Below are 21558 nucleotides of genomic sequence, written 5' to 3'. Positions count from 1 at the left end.
AACTTTTTCTCTTAAAATACCCGAAATTAAATTTACAAAAATATAATTAATAAAACGAGGGGCATAAATATCATAAAAGATGTTAAAAAAATAAAATCAAGAATGAATTTTAATTTTGGTAAAAGAAACAAGAATAATATTAAGCTGTCGAAGTTATAACAACTATAAACATTGTGTTAAATATATATCAACTTAAAAAGAAGAATTTGTTGTGCAATTTTAGTCATTAAAACAATAAATGAGTTCAAGTATGACTTTTCTAGAATTCCATGCCCGATTATTTTCACAGCAAAAACTGTGCAATGCAAAGAACTTAAGCCGAAGCACATGAAACAATCTTCCACCACTTTTCTAGAGTTCCATGCCCTATCGTTTTCAAGCATGAAGTATTTGAAAAAAAAAGGAAAGTCTGTTACCATGAAACAGAGAAGTTTTCATTTCCACTACTCGATCGACAAGAACAAAAATCATTTAAACAAAGCCACGACAATCGAAAGATCAGATAGCTGTGGTTGTGGCGTTACCACTGACGGGGACTTTTCAGACGGGGACTTTTCATTGTCTGAGGGAAGCCAATCACTGAAGGGGACTTTTCAGAAGCCACAGTTTTCTCTGGTTCCTCCTGATATGCAACGTTGTGAACCCCGAGTGCAGCTCGCCCTGATGGATCTGGGTTCTTCGACCATGCTGCATCCCATTCTACTGCTTTCGCCGTGCTGCATGCAACACTCGGTCCGCCCGGTACAGTTGCCCTTGCAGCATTCTTTTTGAGAAAAGATTTTTAAGTCAGCAGTAAAAATGGTCCATTTCAAAAGGTTTTGAAGAAAGAACTTTATGCTACAATGTCAAAAGGATACGTAAAACAAATAACATGATATTGCAAGAGTTAAAATCTATATATTTAAGGATAAGCACATTTGCAAAGTGCTCATGAAATCTTGTCTATTTTATTGCATAAAATCGTTGTACATTTCGTCGATTGTGTGTCAGTTTAAACTTGTTGGTATTTTTTACAATTTCTAGCTACAATTACAAGTAGTATAGCCGATCAACTTGTGACTACACGAGTGACATTCTGCCCGAGATTAAAAATTACTAGTCATTCTGATACTAATGTCAAAGAGAGTAGAGAGTTCCCCATATTATATGCTTTGCAACAAAAAGAAACCTTAGAACAAAGTGAAAGAAAGATGTAAATGTAAGTACTCTCACCTTTGGGAAGTGTTTCTCAAATATAGACCGGTAATAGTATCCCTCTTTTGTCGTAGGAGTATTATCTGGATATACAAAGCTTGCGTTCATTAACATGGCATCTGAAACCTAATCATTTAGCAAAGGAAAAGCATCAGCAAAACTTACTCAATACTGAATGTGAATTATAATTAATAATTAAACAAGGATAAATTACCACTTAAGAAAAAAATGTTGCAATTGAGTTCAAACATTTTGTTTTTTTTGTTTTTTGCAATCGCATGCATGAAATAAGTGCTACTCCCCTCCCCTGCCCCAGGCCAAGGTTAGCCTCCTCTCTCCCTATTTTCCTATTTTTCTTCCAAAGCTCTCTCATCCCTTGTCTCTTTCTTTTTCATCCCACTCCTTTTTTCCTTCAGAGGACGGCATCACTGCCTTCAGAAGTATCATCCTAGAGCAGGGTCACCTTCTTCGACAATAGCAAAGGAGGAATAGAGAAGAACTTCGAAAAAATATTAAAAACTGATGATTGGATGTCTCAACAAGCATTTTATTCACTATCATTAAATTAATTTATGCAATAGCAATAAAGAAAAGTAGCATAACAAATTGCAATATAATGCATAGTTTATGTATGAAATCAATAATTTATCCATTAAACAATTATCTGCAAGTATATGATCGTGAAAGATATTTTAGGGGATACCAACAATTCTAAGATTTCTTTTATGCATATCTTCTAAAATTAGAAAATGAAGTACATGTTCATTGGCATGTTCTTTCAAGCCATCAATCCAGCTATAGCCCACTCCATCACTAAATTGCTCCTTTTGCCTGTACAAGATATGCTACATGAAGACAAGGATAAAGTAATCATCAGGTATAAATTGTCTGATTAAGAAAGTTGATAACTACTTGAACAAAACAATACAAAATGTGATAAGAAGAACCTTCGGTAAATAAGGATTCTGTTCATCATCAAATGCATTGCGCAGGACCCACTTCTCGATTCGACCAAGATCATGTCTTATCTGCATAAAAAATGCAGATAATGGTCCATGTAATCTTAAACCTGCTCACTCACAAGAGTTTTCACATTTTAATAAGAACCTATTTTATTTCATTCTCAAATTGGTAAGAAAAATAGGTGAATCTTGATTTCTTTGGATATCCAAATTCTGAAATTCACAGACAGTATTGAAAATGTGTAACTTTTTACCTCCTAAAAAAATGACCACCTCAAAATTTTGCTATTACCATCTTCCTTTTTCTCTTATAAAATTTTCACCTATATTTAATAATGTTTATTTCAAGGAAAATGAAACTACAAAACACATTTTATATTATAATAGCTAATATAAGACTTTTATCGCCACAAGAATTTGTTCACGTTCATGCATTAAAGAAATACAAAATAGGTCTGTTTACCTACCATTTTCCATTCAGGATCAATGTTCATTGCAATGTCAATAAATTGCTTGTCCAGAAAGGGAACACGGGCCTCCACACCCCAAGCTGATGTTGCTTTGTTGGCTCGAAGGCAATCATATAAATGAAGAGCTTTAATCTAAATAATGACAAGTATGTTACCATTGTGAGCAAAAGAAGAGTACAGGGGAAACTATAATCAAATTCATAAAATGAAATAGATTTCATCAAAAAGTAGCTGTTTGAGAAAAAAAAACTACACAAACTTAAACTACTCTATATGACAAAATGTAGACGCTGTGTTGGTAGAGACTGGATCTGAACATCATCATGTAGCCTAGAAAAGGAGAAAGGCACAAACTGAAAGAAAAGAGGAAAATCCTATGCATGATTTTCTTTGGGTCACATCTGATAGCATTGGCCATCAGCTTGGTGCGAAGGTTTTGAGTCAAAAGAAAGAAGATATTGGATTAATAAATAGAGAATCATATAGCAATGAAATAGCAAATGGAAGTAATCTATAGGGAGAGGGGAAGCTTTCCTCACTTGCATAAACTAAAAGAACATATGAATCAAAACTCAATTGTCCTAAATGGAGAAAAAAAAGTGTGTAAGAACAATGATCCAAGTAAAAATATCATTGATTATGTTGACAAAGTAAAACTAAAGAGAAAATGGATACTCCAAATACCTTCCGACATGTTTCCAAATGGAACTCCTCCTTGTTTGGTGCTTTATGGAAATAAAGGTACCCACCAAATATTTCATCAGAACCTTCACCAGAAAGAACCATCTTCACTCCTAATGATTTAATTTTCCGAGACATTAGAAACATTGGAGTGCTTGCCCTAATTGTAGTAACATCATATGTTTCTACGTGGTAAATGACTTCATCAAGCGCATCAATACCCTCCTGATAGAACAAAATGATTTTTACCATTGTCAGCCTCACATATGAACAGATCATAATATGAAAAGTAAACATACATCTTGTTCACAAAGGAAAATTGGCAAAATTTACCTGTACAGTGAAATAAAATTCATGATGGAATGTGCCAAGATAATCTGCAACTTCTCTAGCAGCTTTAAGATCTGGAGAGCCCTGTACAGAAACCATAACTATCAGGGAAGCAATCTTTACCAACCAAAAGAAAAGTAAAACATATACACAATGACGAGTGGAAGATATGAACATGAAAAAATCATGTATTTTATACTGATAGGAAAGCAGAGAAATATCCAAGGTGAAGTAGTTTATATGAGTAATGTGAGAATTTAAGAAAGAAGTAAATCAGAATAATAGCAAGTAGTTCATGTTTGCTTATTTGGAGACATCGTAGTAGTTTACCAGTAATTGATTATGGATACAAAGACCTGGTTGTTCTCATCAGGGAAAATGCTCAAATTTCCTTCATACCAAATCTCAAGTCAGTTGAAAGATCAATTGTTGAGCAAACATCTCAAATGTTGAGAATATCAGCTGCACATCAGTCACTGGTACTGCATGGAGAGGAACCATCAGGTCTTCACCAGTAAATGGATGTGCTAAAAAGGTATTCATTATTTTATTTTTCTACAAAGGTTTATCAAAGTTGGTGGGACAATTTGAGGTAGAATGCCTTCAAAGGAAGTGAAGAGATACCCATTGAAAAAGCTTAATTTAGGAATGGAAGAAGCCTAGAAGAGAAGCCTGATTAAGAAGTGATGTCAGATTATGGTCAATATAATCCTGGACAACTTGGACGCTTCTCTAAGAATGGGGAGGATCGAACTAATACTAAATAGAAAGTTGCATAACGTAAAATTGAGCAGTTTTAAGAGAGTTTCATTTGTGCCTTCATCTCGTGGATCATCATGGATAGGGGATAGGGAATAGGGAATGGTTGTTAGCATCATTAGATATTGACTGAGCTGCAACAAATATAAATAAAATTTCTAGGATATCATTGATTTCATCTCATTAGATATTGAATGAACTGCAAAAAATGCAAAGACTGTTTCTAGGACATCATTGATTTCATCTTTGTTCTTCAAGTATTGATTTTTGGTGTAATTTGGGACAAATTCCTACTTCGATTGAAGTTACAAATCTATGCTTTGGATGAGGAATAGGAGGCTTGAGAGAAGCTTTAAGAGTATTCTTTGTGGATTTTTTCTTGGCAACAAGACCGGTATATCATGAGATCAGAGATATGTACTTTGTAGGATATGCAAGGATAATTAGAAGAGTAAAATATTCCTTGGTTTTTTTCTGTATTCATATTTCACATGACGCTGTTGAAATGAGAACTTTTGGATGGAAGTCCTTGGTTTGTGCAAAATAGGTTGCCATATTGAAGCAATGGGAGAGAAACATAAAACTTAAGAAGGTGGATCTTAAAAGTTAAAACTATTTGAATCAGTATGAAGATCTTCAATCTGCCCCAGCATTTGAGGACTCGAATTTTCAATAAACCTTTGAAAAGATGGGGACTCCATTGAATTGGAAAAATTGACTGCAGCAAAGGAAAGGTGTGTTTTGCATGTGTATATGTGAAAGTTGATACTAGAGGTAGATTGTCTGACGAGTTAATGTTTTCAGTACATGGCACCTAGGATGTGACAATTGAATTAGGTTATCACCAATAGGTAGGGATGTCCATCATTTAAAGGGCAACGATCCACGAAGCTCCCACCAATGCGAGGTTCCGGGGAAAAGTCTGACCACATTGGGTCAATTGCACGCAGTCTTACTTTGCATTTTGCAAGAGATTGTTTCTGCAACTCGAACATGTGACCTCAAGGTCACATTATAGCAACTTTATGGTTGCTTCAAAGCTCCCTTTCTGAGGGTGTCCTTTAATAGATTTGTTATTAGAGTTTGGTTGATTTCAGTTTCCTATTTTCTAAAATCAATCTGAAGTGGAAAAGTGAGACACAACTTGTAATGTTGTCATTCATGAAAAACTGATATATGGTAAATTAATCTTTAGTGCTAACTAAAATGTAAATTATAATTTTTTTTACTTCTTTAATTCCTCCAAATATGTGATAAAGTGAATACTTATCCCTTTGTATTCTTTTTTAAATTTTATCCATTACCAAATAAGACATTTTATTAAAAAAAATACAAGGTCAATTTGATTTAAACCAAACCAGACCAACTAACCTGACAATTTCAATTTGGTCTAGCTTAATTCCTAAGCAGTTTTGGTTTGATTTGTTTTGTGAAAATTGAAATAAAAAATAGCTTATCATAATTTGATTTGTTTTAGTTTGAACTGAAGAACACCCCTATCACTGGAAGCCTAGTCAATGCATGGTTTGTTTCAGATAAGACATGTGGTATCCCTGAAAATACAAAGAAACGTGTTTGGATATCAAACTTAATGTTGTGATTGAAACAAGCAATGGTGATGTTGAAGAAGCTGTTGGTAATAAGGACAAGCAAGAAAATTATATTAGAATTGATAGCAGCATTCGAATGGAGAAAAACACTTATTAAACAAGAGTCCAATCAGATAAGGGAGCAAATTGCCATGTGCAATTGCTTTTTTCACTAATCATAAGAGCACATGTAAAACATGGACGATTTTTTAGCAAATAGCATTAAAGTCAGTAGGGGAATTGCAGCAAACTCAATTCTACTGGAACCTACATCAGTGACTCTGTTTGCCCTTAGCTACGCTTTAAAATGTCATTGTTTAGAAAGTAATGGTCCTTTAAGTTAAAAGCATATATCCTAAAAGATAGCACCAAATAATTGAACTGTTAAGATAAAATTACATTACAAATGAAAAAAAGATAAACAAACTAAAAAAGCCATGTGCAATTGCTTTTTTCACTAACCGTAAGAGCACATCTAAAACATGGACGATTTTTGTCTAAGCAGATAGCATCAAAGTCAGTAGGGGAATAGCAGCAAACTCAATTATACTGGAACCTACATCAGTGACTCTGTTTGCCCTTAGCTACTCTTTAAAATGTCATTGTTTAGAAAGTAATGGTCCTTTAAGTTAAAAGCATATATCCTAAAAGATAGCACCAAATAATTGAACTGTTAAGATAAAATTACAATACAAAAAAAAAAAGATAAACAAACTAAAAAAGAATTCATGTCTTATTTCTTGTAGCTTTCATCTTTCTATGCATCATCGGCACAACAATTCCAGGCATTTATGCAGTAAAACCAATTCTTTGCAGTGATTCCAACTTTAGAAACGTCATATGAGAAATTTGAGTGATAAGAAATTGAATTCACCTTTAAGCCAATACAGAAAGTATGCAAGTGAGATCCCCATTGTCTAGCAACTTTTGCCTTTGACAAATGCCTTGACGCAACAGCAGCAACAAGAGATGAGTCAAGCCCACCAGATAAAAGCACACCAAATGGTACATCAGTCATTAACCTCTTAATAACAGCCTATAAGATTATGCAAAAAATAAATAAATAAAGGCCTTTGTTTAAAGCTCATTTCAAAGATTTTCTTAAAAACAAAAGAAACAATAAACTGGAATTGCATACTAATGGAAAAAATGAATGATGGATTAAGAATACAGAAGATTTTCATAAAATTCGAGACGTTGATAAGATGACATCAGCAAAAACAATGAAAAAGAAAACATGCCTTTTCGAAGGCATCACGAAGAACTAGAGCATCATAAGAAGTTGATGGTACACACTCTGAAAACCACCCGGGATTATAGAACCTCCGCAGTCCGCCTGCAGAAAAGTCAGATTGATAACAATGAAAAATGTCAATTCAAATTGCAGATTAGTGTCAAGACTTGGCATCACAAATTTAACTTCACATTCTAAAATGTGTACGGACACAACATTTATTTCGGCAATATAAGAATTTTATACTTATCAAATATAGCAATATTTTTCTTGTAACTCCAATCAGTAACAAACCATTTTTGCTAGAATATATATGTCCAGGTGGAAATGAGACAAAGCGTTCACAGTCATCACTCAAAGCTTTCATTTCAGAAGCAAACCAAACAGATCCTGGGACAAAGAAACAGTGATTATTAACATAAACTAGTGGAGATGAGAATAAAAAAAATGAAAAGTGTAACACATGATATCCATGTCAATTTAGTTTTAAAAAGAATCCCATTATCTTTAAGCAGCCAATAAAACTAAAGGTTTCAAACTGACTAAGAAATATTTGTCCTAAAAGCACCATGATGAAAATTAAACTAATATTTGTCCTAAAGCACCAAGATGAAAACTAAAGGTATACTTCATTATATATTAATATATGTGTGTGTGTGCATGTGTGTATAAAAAAGTATTGATTCCAAAATAGTCACAGTTGAAAGTTAAACTAATATGAAAAAAAATTGGTGCATACCATCAAGACCCCATCCCATGTACAGAGGAGTAATGCCAATCGCATCTCGAGCAGCAATGTAACTTTTACCACGGGTGTCAAGAAGAACAAATGAGAACATGCCATCCAACATATGGACAAAATCTTCTCCATATTCTTCATACTGAGAAAAGATAGAAATCACTAGCATTGTGACCAATACAGATTATTAGATAAGAATCTTGCTTTTCTAAAGCTCAAGAACAGGCATATAGAAAGTACTTATACCAAACACACTATAATAGAAAGATAATGTGATCTCCGTATTTAGTACTTACAAGGTGTGCAATAACTTCACAATCACTACCAGTCCGGAATTGATGAGATTCAAGGTTGGCTCTTAATTCCTCATGGTTGTAAATTTCTCCATTGACCTAGAAATGGTGCACAAATGAAAAAATATATAGTTTCACATAAATAATAATACACAGAAGCCAGCACAAGAACAGCTAGGAATTTACTGAAAACTTCACAGAGAAACAGCACAATTAGGCTCAAGCAATAATGGATTGTTAACCTAAGGATCCAACATGTTAGTCACACATCAACTAATGTATAACCAAGATAAAGGCATAAACGAATTTTGAACGTAGTGCTTCTCATACCAAGTCAGTCCCTATGTCACGAAATCAGAAAAATCTTCATAAAAAACAATTAATAATCTTTCAACCCAATCATCTCTTTGCTTTTGTTTCTTTCAATTTTGAGAAAATATGTGACAGTTCATTCACCTTTCCTTCAACGTCTATAAAAACATTTGGGATGGTGTTTTTTTAGGACAGATTTACTACATGCGCTGATGATAACTTAATGGCAATATTCCACAGGGTCAAGTTCAAGTAAGTGTGTTGGACAAATATTATTTGCATGTTTACAATGCTTGCAAGCAATTAAATTTAAATTTTTTGTTTTTAATCACTTACAAATTATATACTTGTTTCATTTCATAATGATTTACACTTATTAATCTACTCCACTTTTGCATCTAAAATGTTAAAATGAAAAATAAGAAAATGAGACCTTTGTTGGTCCTTCATAACCTAAAGCATATTTTTCTTTCAAATTCTACATCATTGGAGTAATTTCAAATTCTACAGCCCTTTTTTTATTTTTCTAAATTTATATTATTTTTTAAGAATTAAAATATAAATAATATTCTTGAACGGTCATGAACCATGAACTAAACTGTAAATAGTTCCAAATCGTGGACCGTAACAGCCTTTGAAGAATAAGGTTAAGGGTCGATATTTTTTGAACCATCGAATTAGCGATTCTAAACCATTAGTTCCAAATTCTGGTCGACTCTAACTATGAAGCTCTTCTTAAAAGTTGTTCGATTATAAAATCTTAGTTGGTTTAAAGAAATTTGTTTCAAGGTACTTGTTGCTTAAGATTCCTTGCAAGCCCAAAGGCTAGATAATTTCATCATCATAGATCTACTAATAACTAATAAGTTGTTTGATTGGAGTCACTTTGGGTGGCATTGGCAATGGATATCATAATTCTATTAAATTTCAAGATATTTAACTTAGATTAGCACCCCAAAAAAACTCTTCAAGTTATATACTTCTCAAGTTTCACCCTATTATTCTTTCCTAGCTCTTTTCAAGTCTATTTATTTTTAAGAGGATTATACTATTATTTTATATCTTATTTGACGACCATATAAAATCTTGAAGTAATAAAGCCTCTCAAAGAGCTCGCGCAATTTAGCATATTTGTAGAATGTGGGTTTTAGATAATTTGTATAGCTATTCAAACTTGGCAATCTCACATCTTGTCACACACTTTAGGAAAATCATTGAGACGATATAAAATTATAAAATGGATTCAGATAAAGATAATTATTTCTAGTGAAAATTAAGGACAAATAGAAAGTTGATACAAAAAAAATGAGCCATGAAAATGCTTGTCAAAAATACAAACCGTAACAACAATTGACTTGTCTTCATTGTAGAGTGGTTGATCTCCAGATGCAGGATCCACAATGGCCAAACGTTGGTGTGCAAGGTAGCAATCCATATAACAATGCAAACCACTCCAATCAGGACCTCTATGCCTTAACCTAATTTTATAGACAAAATTAGCAACACAAATCACTAAAGAAATTTAAAATAAAAAATATTAATTTCCAAGCTTGATGCTATTCGGAATTTAGCAATTTGAGAAACATACAAGCCGCCGTGAAAAGCCTATAAGTTGGACACCATGATAAAGAATGATAAGGGCTATAAATCCATGTTGTAATAATGCATTTCATGACCTAATCATTTCCAGAAACCAATAGTTTATAGAATTCATAATAATTTTGCACCAGCAACTCAGGGATGAGTCATGTCAAACCAATGTCATATGCCCACATTTGGATAGCAATGGCAGCCTGTACCTGCACTCTAGGTTAACGGCTACTATATCAATTTTATAAAGTGCTCTAAGAAAATACTAAGAGATAAATTGATAAATAGAATAATAATTAAAAAAGGATGAATTTAGTTCTTTATAAGCAGTACAACCTAATAGAATATAACATGTTAGAAAATATTATGCCTATGCCAACTATTTGTCTAATTAAGCAACAAAACCATGCTTCTATGTTACAAGCTTGGGTACAAGATCAAGCCTTAATGGTGGTTTGGTAATGGAACTAAGCAACGGTGAGAAATACTAGTGGTGAGAAACACAGAGAGCAAGGTTAATTGGAGAAGAGATTGTATTCATTATTTTTTTATTTACCCTACAAGGATTAATCCCCCATTAGTAGGGGGGGAAATAAATAAGAAAAGGAAAAGTAATCAATTAGTAGGAAAGGAAATTAAAAAAAAAAAGAAATAAAGTATAAAAGGAGAAATAAAAAAATAAAAGGAATGGAATTATAAAAAAAAAGATCGGAAAGCCCCGGGCTCTCCGCGAGCCGCAGCGGTCTTGCGGTCGCCTCGCGGCCACGCTGGAACCTCGCTTCGTCGTCGCCGGTAAAAAATTTCTCTTCTCTTTGGCTCTGTGCTGAATCCGGTGCCGCATCCGACCGATAAGACTTTCCTTCGGAGAACAGAAATAGAAGAGACTGTGCCGAATCCGGTGACGCATCCGACAGATACGGCACGAGACTTCCCTTAGGAGAACAGAAATAGAAGAGCGTGAAAGGATGAAAAGTAACCTCCGAGAGTTCGATGATGCGGGATCTTTTGGCGATCGAGCTATCGGAGCATCCGAGAACCGTAAGAATTCCACACAGCGATCTACGCGAGGGAATGGGGGGTTTTGCATGGGCTGCGTACGAATGGGATTTAGGGTTCAGCTTTGTTCCCAGTCGTTATCCTCGCGGCGGCATAAGATTCCACTCAACAAAAACAGTAAATTGACAATCACACCACAAAGAGAAAAGGACCAAATCTAACAAACACTTCAAACTGCAAAGCAAAAAGCAGACTCGTTTTCCATCAAACCAAAGTCGAATGATCTAAAAAGCATTCCCTCGATATAACTCAAAAAAGGTGAAAGGAGTGCAGAAATAGAAGAGAGTGAAAGGATGAAAAGAAACCTCCGAGAGAGTTCAATGATGCGGGATCTCTTGGCGAGCGAGGTATCGGCGCATCCGAGAACCGCAAGAATTCCACACATGGCGAAGACTTTGCAACTTTGCTGCTCGCTCCGGCGATGCGATCTACGTCGAACGCAAAAGGGAAATAGGAGAACGACGCCTGGGTCAGTCCGGCCGCCACCCTTCGGACGCGAGGATGCCAAGCGAATGGGGTTTATGCAACTGAAAGGGATGCGGAGGAGAGAGAAAAGGTCGAATGGGATCTTCCAACTTTATTCCAAGCCGTCGATTCTCGCATCATCTTCGTCCAACCTTGAGCTAATCCGCTACACTTTGCAGCGCTGGCAACACTAAAATTATCAAACAAACTTTTGACGCGTGTTTTTATCGTATAGAAATTTAGGGGGTTCATAAAGCTGGACGGTTACTCTTCTACAGCAGAGTTGGAGAAGAGTAATAACTCATGAGGTATATTTGAGTAGATTAAAATAGATTTGTTAAAGTAGATAAGAGTCAAATTTTTGATAAAATTAGAGTAATATTTTTTTTTCATCGTGATCAACTATAGCTTTTTGATTTATCTCCTCACGGATAGTAGTAGGATCGATCATGTGGAGCCGCTGGGATGGCGGATTTCATCTTTTATTAAAGAGAGTAATAATCGAGTCACTCGGAGCATAATTGAGTTAATTAGTGCTTGGCAGACTTGTTGAAATGGACAAAGATCGAATCTTATCTAACCGAGGTAATATACTCCTCCCGTAGTTGTATTATAACTTCTTGATTTATCTTCTTATAAATGATTGTGGGACCGATCATATGAGAATGTTGGGTGTCAGATTTCACTTTCTACTAAAGAAAAGAGTAATAATCGATTAATTTGAAAGTTTAATTTGATTATTTTAAAATTTTATTTTTAAAAAAATATTTCAATTCAAGTTAAAATTCATAAATAAAGTAAATCAATTAATTTTGTAAAAAGTAAACTCAGCAGTTGACTAGCCAATATAGATAGAATGGTAAAATTAATTTATTTGATTAGCGAACAAATTAATGGATTTTTATCTGGTTCAATTTTAATAATAAATATTTTATTTCGTTTTGTTCAAGTCAGTTGGATTTTTTAACCAACTGTTCAACCATAAATGTAGTTGGTTCATAACGTAGTTGGTTACCTGAGGTGATGTAATAAGGTAAGTGTCTTTTTTTTTCTAGTATTTTTCATTTCAACCTCTAATTATTTTATTTTCAAAGCGGAATATCAGTAAAGTACTCTTCATAATTTTAAAAATTTCACTAAACTTTTTCCTTAAAATATCAAAAATCAATTTTACAAAAACATAAATAATAAAATGAGGGGCATAAATATCAATAGGTGTTAAAAACATAGCTAGAAATCAAGAACCAAATTTTAATTTTGGTAAGATTAAATAGTAAGCTATCAAAGTTATCATTAACAACTTCAACAGCGGTTGAAAGTTGATATCGTTAGCAATATCTTCTTCCATCATGAATAATTGTAATTTTTTGATTTACTTTCTTATAGATGATTATAAGATCGACCGCGTGAGACTGCTGGATGACGAATTCTACCTTTTACAGAAAAAAATTGATATAATTAGTGATAATTGATAGCCTTAGACTAATTATTGTATCCTGTTAATTGGAGCAAATCTTCAATTTTAAAATCAATTATATATATATATATATTTATTTCAAAATCTTAAACGCATCTCCCACAAAGATAGTAGATAGTTTTATTGTCCACGAAACATGATTTCATATAATAATAAATTTTAACTGTAAATAATGTTTTTGATTATTAGTTTAAAAAAAAATGATAAATCCTAGTTAGTCTTGATTGCGTTTCCCATTTGAAAGAAAATTCTTATAAATACGTCGTAGTTGGGGTGGGGGTGAACCGTGGATCCCTGGGTCACAATCCGGATGTCCTACCATTTTTTTATTATTAGTTAACCAAATTGATTAGTTGTTTATTGCGTTATCAAAATGGTACATTATTAATTACTTAACTAAATAACTAGTTTATCGTGCTTCCTTCTCCTCCTCCACCACCACCGCCGGCGTCTCCGCCACCATCTTGCTCCAAAACCAGTGCTCCTTCCACACCTTGTCCATCCTCTCGATCGGCACCCCCTTCGTCTCGGGCACCAGCACCACCACGAACGCCGTCATCGCCGCCACCCACCCGGCGAAGAAGAAGAACACCCCCGCTCTCATCCTGCACAGCATCGCCAGCAGCGTCTGCCCCACCACCGCCGCCCCCACCATTCCCACCGCCACCACCACGCTCTGCCCCGTCGACCGCACCTCCAGCGTGAATATCTCGCTCGGCACCAACCACCCCAGCGGGCCCCATGACACCCCAAAACCCGCCACGTAGATGCAGATGGACCCCAGCACCCAGTACGCGTACCCGCCGTCCATCGCGCCGTGGTCCTTCAGCTGCGTCCACAGGACGCCGCCCACCATGACGTGCGTCGCTAGCATCAGTACTCCGCCGACGACGAACAGGACTCGCCGGCCTACCCGGTCGACGATGAACATTGCGACGGCGATGAAGGCCGTGCTGATGACTCCGGTGAGGACGGTGGCCAGGAGCGAGAAGCTTTCGCTGAGACCGATCGTGGGAAAGATCACCGGCGCGTAGAAGGTGATGACGTTGATGCCGGTCATCTGCTTGAAGAACGGGATGAACACCGCCATCACCAGCTGTGGCCGGAACTTCCTCGCCAAGATCGAAGAAGTGGATTTTGTGTCGGCGGAGGAAGCGGCGGCGAGCATGTCTTGGAGCTCGGCGTCGACGTCAGCTGTGCCTCGGATCTTTTGGAGGAGGATTCGGGCGGAATCTTCAGGGGAGGAGTCGTTGTTATGGCGGCGATGTAGGACGCTGTTGGGGGTGTCGGGGAGGAAGAGGGCGCCGAGGGGGGCGGCGCCGAGAGGAGGGCGGCGGGGAAGACAGGTGCGGAAAGCGAGAGTCACCAGCCCCAGTGCACGTGGAGTTTGTTGACGCAGTAGTTGACGAGGTTGGCGGATGTACACGTCGGTGGTATATCCCTTAAAGAGAAGAATGCAATATTAATTAATAGATATACCAATCTGATCTCGGGAGGGCTCTCAAGATGCGCATCATACACGTCGGCAGCGAGGCCACCGAGGATGGCTCCCGCAGTGAAGGAGGCGCCGCCAAGGAGCATGGAGGCGCGGCGGCCGAGCGCCCGCGTCACCGGAGACGCACGCAGACGCACAGAGGGAGGAGAAGAAACCGGAGACGTAGAGCGACGAGGTGAACGCCGTCAGCAACTGGCTGTCGAACTTGCAGTAGTTGCTGGCGTGCGCGCCGGCGCCGCTCATCTTCGCGTGCACCGCCGGGAAGAATTTCTCCAGAAACGGATCCATCGAAGTCACTCCACCTAGAAACATAAGAAAAAAGAGCAGATTTTGCGTTGACTGAACGATGGTGGGGGATTAGAGACTCGAAGGTAATGAAGATAACTGGAGATGCCGAGGTCGTAGCCGAAGAGGATGCCGCCGGAGGCAGCGACGGCGCAGGAGAGGAGGACGAAGGGGGTGATTCTGGCGTTGTAGACATGGTGGTCTTTGGCTGCTTCAACTGTTCCCATGAATTGTAAAATTGCAGAGGATGTGGATGAGCTAGTGCACAAATTGAGTGAGTGGTATTAATAGAAAACAAATATAAAAAGTAATTACTTATGTGGGTGAACACAACAAATATTTCACCGTTGAAAATAACGACCTCACATGGCCAAAAAACAAAAAAAAACTTAGATACCTTCTCTTACGCTTTGTGTTTTGATTTTTGTTTGAAATGAAATAAGTTAAGGAGGAAAAAAATAAATTTTATTGTAAAATTTTTTATATTTCAATTTGAAATATATAAAAAATAATATATAAAAAGAATTCAAAAATATTTTATTCTAATTTTATTTTTATTTAAAAATATTTAAATTTTAAATTAATTTATTTATTTAGATATTTCATCTTTGCATCGTCGCTCCTCACACAATAAACGTTGTCACTGTCTATGTCCAACTGCTTGCATTCCACAATCTTGACGCCAATCCTTACGATAAATTTGTTCAAGGATAAAATTCAAAAGGACAAAAACAAATAATCCTAATCTTCTTATTCTCCTCCAAAAATAGAGATTTATAAACAATTTTATAAAATTTTATAATTTTTCATTCGTCCTCTAATGCATTATCTTTTTAAAAATAAAAAAATATTTTTATAATTTTATATATTTAATTTTTATTTCCCTTCTTTTCTTTTTAAATAAAATAAATATTAATAAACTTTCCATCCCTTCCTACTTTACTACTTTACTTTTTCTTTCTTTTCCTGAATTTCTTTTTCCTTAAATATCTTCTCTCACTCCAAAAATAGCTAACATGGACTATCTTTTCCGATTATATTTTATAATAAAGAGGGGATGAGGTTTGACTTTGATAGAATTCAAGTGCCAAACTTACTGTCAACCATACAGCACAACCATCGCCATTAAGCTCACAAACATATTTCTCTTCGCCAGAATTCACGCAATTTACGAATCTCAAACAATTTACGAATCTCTCACATATAATAAAGAAGGTATAACAAGCAATTTACGAATTTCTGCAGCTTAAAAAAACTGAAACATCACAGAATCTTCAAAGTTTAGGGAAAGTCGAACAAGTGTTTATTTTCTTGGTAATTTCTCGTGATTGCAATATCATAAACTGACAGTATTGCTTTGACCAACTGACCTTGCAATTCTGTAAACACCTTATTGCATTGAATACAACATTAAAATTGCTATTTATTGGAAAAAGGATCTGTTGCGGTTGCGCTCTAGCCTAGCTTGCCTCTGCCATGACACAAAAAAACATGGTTAAATGGTAGAGTTTGGCATAGCCAAAGATTTATGAGAGGAAGAAGAAAAGCTGCAAGAGTTATATGAATCAGGAATTACAAACCAAGGAAACCTGTGAGCTAGGATATCTAAGATCCATTAGTGGTTGCCGATCTCAAGTTGATTTTTATTCTCAATGTGAGCATTATGCTAGATGCACTAAGATAGATATTCTCTCAGAACAGCCTAATGTATAACTGAAACTTTTTCTTTTGGACAAAAATGCAGTAGAATGTGAGAAAAATTAAACAACCAGTCATATACATATATATACTATCTATTCACCAACGACCTTATGCATACATCATTAATCTATTTGGCAATTCCTGATATTCATTGCTGCCATGACTATAGATGGCCTAAGAGAATAGAATCAGTAGATGGCTTGTCATAATGGAACATCTTTTCAATATTAATTTTTCTCCAATTATGTGTTAGACTCTATTAGAACTGTGAACTTTCACCGTAAAAATAAGAAAGAAACAATGTCGCACCTCTTTCTTCTTGCATTCTTTGTAATAATCAAATAGCTCCTGACATTTGCTCTTGTCTTTGTTAGCCTCCACACCTAAGAAAAATTAAATTGGCAGCAAAATAAGAGCAACTTATATTTTACAATTTGGTACAACTTCAATTGTAAAAACAAGAGTATAATGTTTGCAAATTCAACAATATTATCTATCAAATATAAACTGAGAACCTAGAAATCACAGGTCATTCGTTCAAGTGTTTCTGCAAAACTGACATCCTCCACTTTTCTAATGATATTGACTATAGTAATAGCAAAAGAGAACCTTGTACGGCTACTAGAGCAAGGGCTTAAAATTGCTCCTACAAATGAGGTCAAGGAAATGAGCCTGTGCATGGACAAAGACAATGGCGTCTTTATGTTAAATCAGACAATTACAGATCAATTTAATAGTATACTTAGCCATCACGGCTTTACATCTGCTAAGCAATTACATTATATTCTACTCAATAAAGTTAACAAATAGAAGATATTATATCATACAAGACACATCTTTATTTATATATATAAGAATGTGTTGAGCTACCTTCTTATTTTGTCTCATGACAGTTCCTATCAACATCTCAGTACTTGTTATGTAGTGTAATAACATTTTAAGTTCTATATGCTTATGGTGCTATCTGTTGCATTGTTTGGAAAGCCAGCATTAAGACATCTCAACTGCAATGCTCTTGTGTTGGATCCAGATGGGAAGAAAATGATTAAAGGATTGCAGAATCATCCATCACCAACTGAAGTCATAGGTGATTATGCAGTGGTATGCAATTAGTTTCATTAACAAGAAGTTCATATGTTGAAATATGATTATTTGTTGTCCTTAGTTATATAATTTCCATGATTATAATCACTACATGGAGTCTATTAAGATGTATTGTGATTGTATCTAGTTAATTCTCTTTTGTGTTATGTATTATTTGGCATATGATCTGCCTATGATGCATGTTTGTTTTAAATAATTGTCACTGTTGCTTTTTTCATTTTGGTTAATCAGGTCAAATGATTATTAGGTCTCTCTCTCTCTCTCTGGCTATTAACCCATCTGTTACAACTAGAGTTTAGTAAAATAAATTAAAAAAAAGCAATCTCTATTTTCATGAGTGACATTGCTCAATAACATAAAAAGTGTCAAAACAATGCATTAACCTGAGTCAATTTTAACTGACCAGTAAGTATAGTGAAATTCATGAACTTCCATAGTAACTGTTTGGTTATTTTTTATTTTGAAAGCAAACCAGGCTCGACTTGGCATCTCTCAGTGCTATTATCTGTAAAAACTCAAAAGTTTATTTTATTACACCTTTCATTGTTCAAATGTTTAGCTTTGTTCTACCAATAAGGAATCAGTTTGCGCAATTGAAGTGCAAGTGTTAAATCAGTGGTTCCTTGCAATTAATGATCCTTTGAAATATGCTTCTTTATGAGCTGAGCCTGATTTTAGCCTAATTTGTGACTTTTACCAAGTGATTTGAAATCCTTTAGATTGTATTAAACTGATTTCTGTTTTCTCAGTATATTAGGTGAAAGAATGGGGAAGGGAATGGGTGCCGTTGCTATGGAGGCCAAGGCAATGTCTGAGGCTGATAATTCGGGAAAGGTACTATGTCTAGCAAAGATTAGGGAATGGAATGGGTGTGACTGTAATGGGGGTCAAGACTGTCTCAGGCTGATAAGTTGGAAAAGTTACTTTATCTAGCCATAGTTTGAAGCAGAATGATATAAAGTTTTCAGATTATTTTTAAACCATAAGGCATGCGAGCAACTAACCATTAGCACAATGGTAAAAACTAAAATGAAGGTGACCTTCACATGGATAACACTTACCTATGAGAAAAATTAAAATAAAGAGAACCTTCAAGCGAAATCGGTGTGAAGGCTCACTTCACAACAATATTGTTCCTTACCTACTCTCAGCATCTCCCTCTATGCTTTCCTATTTAAAGGTCCCTCCTGAATACTGAGCCAGGTTCCCTTTTCCCTCTACATCATACCTTGAGAATGAATGATCCAAGTTGGGAGGAACGCACCTTGTTACTAGAGGCCGCAGAGATGAGCAAGAATGATGCAGAGCAACAGAGAAATAAAGACACTGAGGAACAGATGAAGAAGAAAGAAGAGTTCAACAGCAAGACCAAGAGCGATGCCAAGATGGCAACAGCAGCACCTGCTGGGAAGAAGTGATATGATTCTTTAATGGATCTCCTGTACAATTTCTCAATTTCCTCCTTCTGAACGTGACGGTAGTGATAAGGCCAAACATTTGAATATGGACAGACATTTCATGGATTTCATAGATGGGTTACTAACATCACAAGGACGAACCACAATCATGGTGGTCGTTGATCGCCTCACAAAATATGCTCATTTTTGTTCGTTATCACATCCTTATACAATTGTTTGTGTTGCTCAAGCATTTGTTGACCACATAATCAAACTACATGGGCTACCAAGATCTATTGTCACTGATAGAGATCTGGTATTTACGAGTAAATTTTGGAAGAAATTATTTCAATTGCAAGACACAAACTTAATTTTAGCACATCCTATCATCTGCAGTCAGATGGACAAATAGTGGTGGTTAATCGATGCTTAGAGAATTATCTAGCTGCTTAACTGGTGATAAACCAAAGGAATGAGTTCATTGGCTTCCATGGGCAGAATGGTGGTACAACATGACTTACCACTCAACTATTAAGATTACACTATTTGAGGCAGTTTATGGATGTGCACTATTCTCAATCAACTCATATGCACATGGATCAACAAACGTGCATCAAGTAGACCAAACCCTACACGTAAGGGATCAAATATTGCAACTTTTGAAAAACAACTTATGCAATGCACAAGCAAGAACGAAGCAATTGGCAGACAAATATCGTTCAAAAAGAGAATTTGCAATAGGAGATTGAGGTTTTTCTAAGACTTCAACCATACAAACAAGCTTCAATCCGTACTTCAACCTCTATGAAATTGTCACCAAAATTTTACGGCCCTTATAAGGTGCTAGAGTATATTGGCTCTGTTGCTTATCGCCTGAAGCTTCCACAAGATTCTAAAATACACCCTGCGTTTCATGTGTCTTGTTTAAAGAAGAAATTAGATGACAAATTTACTCCTTAACAACATCTCCCTAAAGTGAATTCTGATGGTGAAATTAAGTTTCAACCTCATACTATTTTAGAAAGAAGACTTGTAAAGAAGGACAATCAAGCGATGGTCGAGCTATTAATTCAATGGGATAACTTACCAATTGATGATGCAATATGGGAGTCATATGACACAATTCAAAAAAGATTTTCGAAGTTTATTGCTAAACAACCTTGAGGACAAAGTTATTTTAAAGGGCGGTGGAATGATACGATCCTTTAATGATCTATTTAAATAAACTCTTTAAAACCTTATCTTTAGAGTACGATCCTTTGATGGATCTATTCAAATAAATCCTTCAAAACTTTTCTTTAATTCCTTCAATTCTTCTATTTTTAAATAAGTTTTCTTTGATATAGGTTATTAGACTTTTTCTTTTGAAAATGTATCCTTATGTGGCTATTTAAAGAGACGTTATGTAACCTTTGCAGACAAGTAATTTCTTTTGGTTAATCAATTCCACTTGATTATTGGAGATTGATCCCCTTGAAGTGATCACCCTATCCCCCGTTCTCAATTTTTCTATGATTTTCCACGAGATAGAACACGGTTCCTATCAAGAAGACATGATATAATATGGGCGTACTTATGGGTCCATAATTGAGGATAATTCTAGGTTACACATGAGTCCAGTAATTCCAAATCGTGTTAATCAACATTGTGGGTATTTGAAAACGACAAATCTGAAAATTAAAATGCCTTGTGCTTACTAGCCATCCCGTTTCAATAGTATTTCTACAGGAAAAGAAGGCGGAGACTTAAAATCTGTTTCACCATAAAACAGATGAGTCGTAGGCTGCAAAACAACTGCTATTGCAGAAAAAATAGTAAACAAAATGTGAGGATAGGCCCCAAGCAAAAATCGCAACCAAACAAAAACTTACTACCTCTCTGAAGAAACAGCCCTAATACACCAAAATTTTATCTTTTAAACAAAATGTGAAGATCTGCCCCAATCGAAATTTTAGGGCAAATAATCCCAACTAAACAAGAATTTAGTAGTTCTCTTAAGAAACAGAACTAATATACCAAAATTTGCTATTTCCACCGTGCAATGTTTCAATACGTATCCATGCAAATATGAAGATGGAGCACCGTCAAAGAAAGAAACTAAGGAATACATGCAGAAAAGTAAGAAATCAGGGGGGAAATAAATCGACAGAGACTCACACTTGAGTGAAGCGGTATACTCCGGATAGCAAAGGGAGTCAGAGATCCTCGCAACGCCGGCGTATGGCATAGAGGGCGAAGAAGAAGAAGAGGAAGCCGCAGCTACCATGGCGATGGAAACCCAAGCAACCCGTGCTCAGGAGTCGAAAGACAAACAGGCTACAATAATAGCGAACCGGGTTCCATGGTCGCATCTTTCCAAACTAAAATTGGAAATATTTAAAACATAATTTATTTGAAAATAATATGTAAAATATATAAATAAATT

The 21558-nt window shown here is 35.8% G+C and overlaps 2 protein-coding genes and 1 pseudogene across 2 annotated transcripts; all 3 read right to left on the bottom strand.

Moving 5' to 3' along the window:
- Positions 1-313: 313 nt before the first annotated feature.
- On the bottom strand, positions 314-11741 carry LOC141833121 (asparagine synthetase [glutamine-hydrolyzing] 2-like). The gene is made up of 14 exons (XM_074720507.1): positions 11515-11741; positions 9903-10041; positions 8255-8350; positions 7959-8100; positions 7514-7609; positions 7227-7321; positions 6860-7021; positions 3641-3721; positions 3311-3532; positions 2624-2758; positions 2142-2222; positions 1953-2039; positions 1213-1320; positions 314-763 (listed from the first exon to the last, which is right to left on the bottom strand). Exons 1-14 carry the CDS (start codon positions 11592-11594, stop codon positions 521-523), a joined length of 1767 nt encoding a protein of 588 aa, XP_074576608.1. The 5' UTR covers positions 11595-11741; the 3' UTR covers positions 314-520.
- A 1819-nt stretch (positions 11742-13560) lies between these two features.
- Positions 13561-15158, bottom strand: LOC141823523 (hexose carrier protein HEX6-like; annotated as a pseudogene).
- Positions 15159-16177: 1019 nt separating this feature from the next.
- LOC141813897 (uncharacterized) lies at positions 16178-21463 on the bottom strand. The gene is made up of 3 exons (XM_074701899.1): positions 21291-21463; positions 16942-17015; positions 16178-16402 (listed from the first exon to the last, which is right to left on the bottom strand). The coding sequence occupies exons 1-3, from the start codon at positions 21397-21399 to the stop codon at positions 16355-16357; spliced, it is 231 nt and encodes a 76-aa protein (XP_074558000.1). The 5' UTR covers positions 21400-21463; the 3' UTR covers positions 16178-16354.
- Positions 21464-21558: the final 95 nt, after the last annotated feature.

The sequence above is a fragment of the Curcuma longa genome, chromosome 1 (assembly GCF_044706935.1).
Source record: "Curcuma longa cultivar G26 ecotype Majalengka, Jawa Barat chromosome 1, ITB_CL_G26_1.1, whole genome shotgun sequence".
Classification (NCBI taxonomy): Eukaryota; Viridiplantae; Streptophyta; class Magnoliopsida; order Zingiberales; family Zingiberaceae; genus Curcuma; species Curcuma longa.
This window is presented reverse-complemented; position numbering and strand designations above follow the sequence as displayed.

Coding starts and splice junctions, on each gene's coding strand:
- LOC141833121 (XM_074720507.1), bottom strand. CDS start 11,594: ATGTGTGGAATTCTTGCGGTTCTCGGATGCGCCGATACCTCGCTCGCC. Junction 1,321..1,952: donor AAGAACATGCCAATGAACAT/GTACTTCATTTT, acceptor CTAAATGATTAG/GTTTCAGATGCCATGTTAAT. Junction 764..1,212: donor TTGAGAAACACTTCCCAAAG/GTGAGAGTACTT, acceptor TTTCTCAAAAAG/AATGCTGCAAGGGCAACTGT.
- LOC141813897 (XM_074701899.1), bottom strand. CDS start 21,399: ATGGTAGCTGCGGCTTCCTCTTCTTCTTCTTCGCCCTCTATGCCATAC. Junction 17,016..21,290: donor GTATACCGCTTCACTCAAGT/GTGAGTCTCTGT, acceptor AATTTTTCTTAG/GTGTGGAGGCTAACAAAGAC. Junction 16,403..16,941: donor AAGAATGCAAGAAGAAAGAG/GTGCGACATTGT, acceptor GTGTCATGGCAG/AGGCAAGCTAGGCTAGAGCG.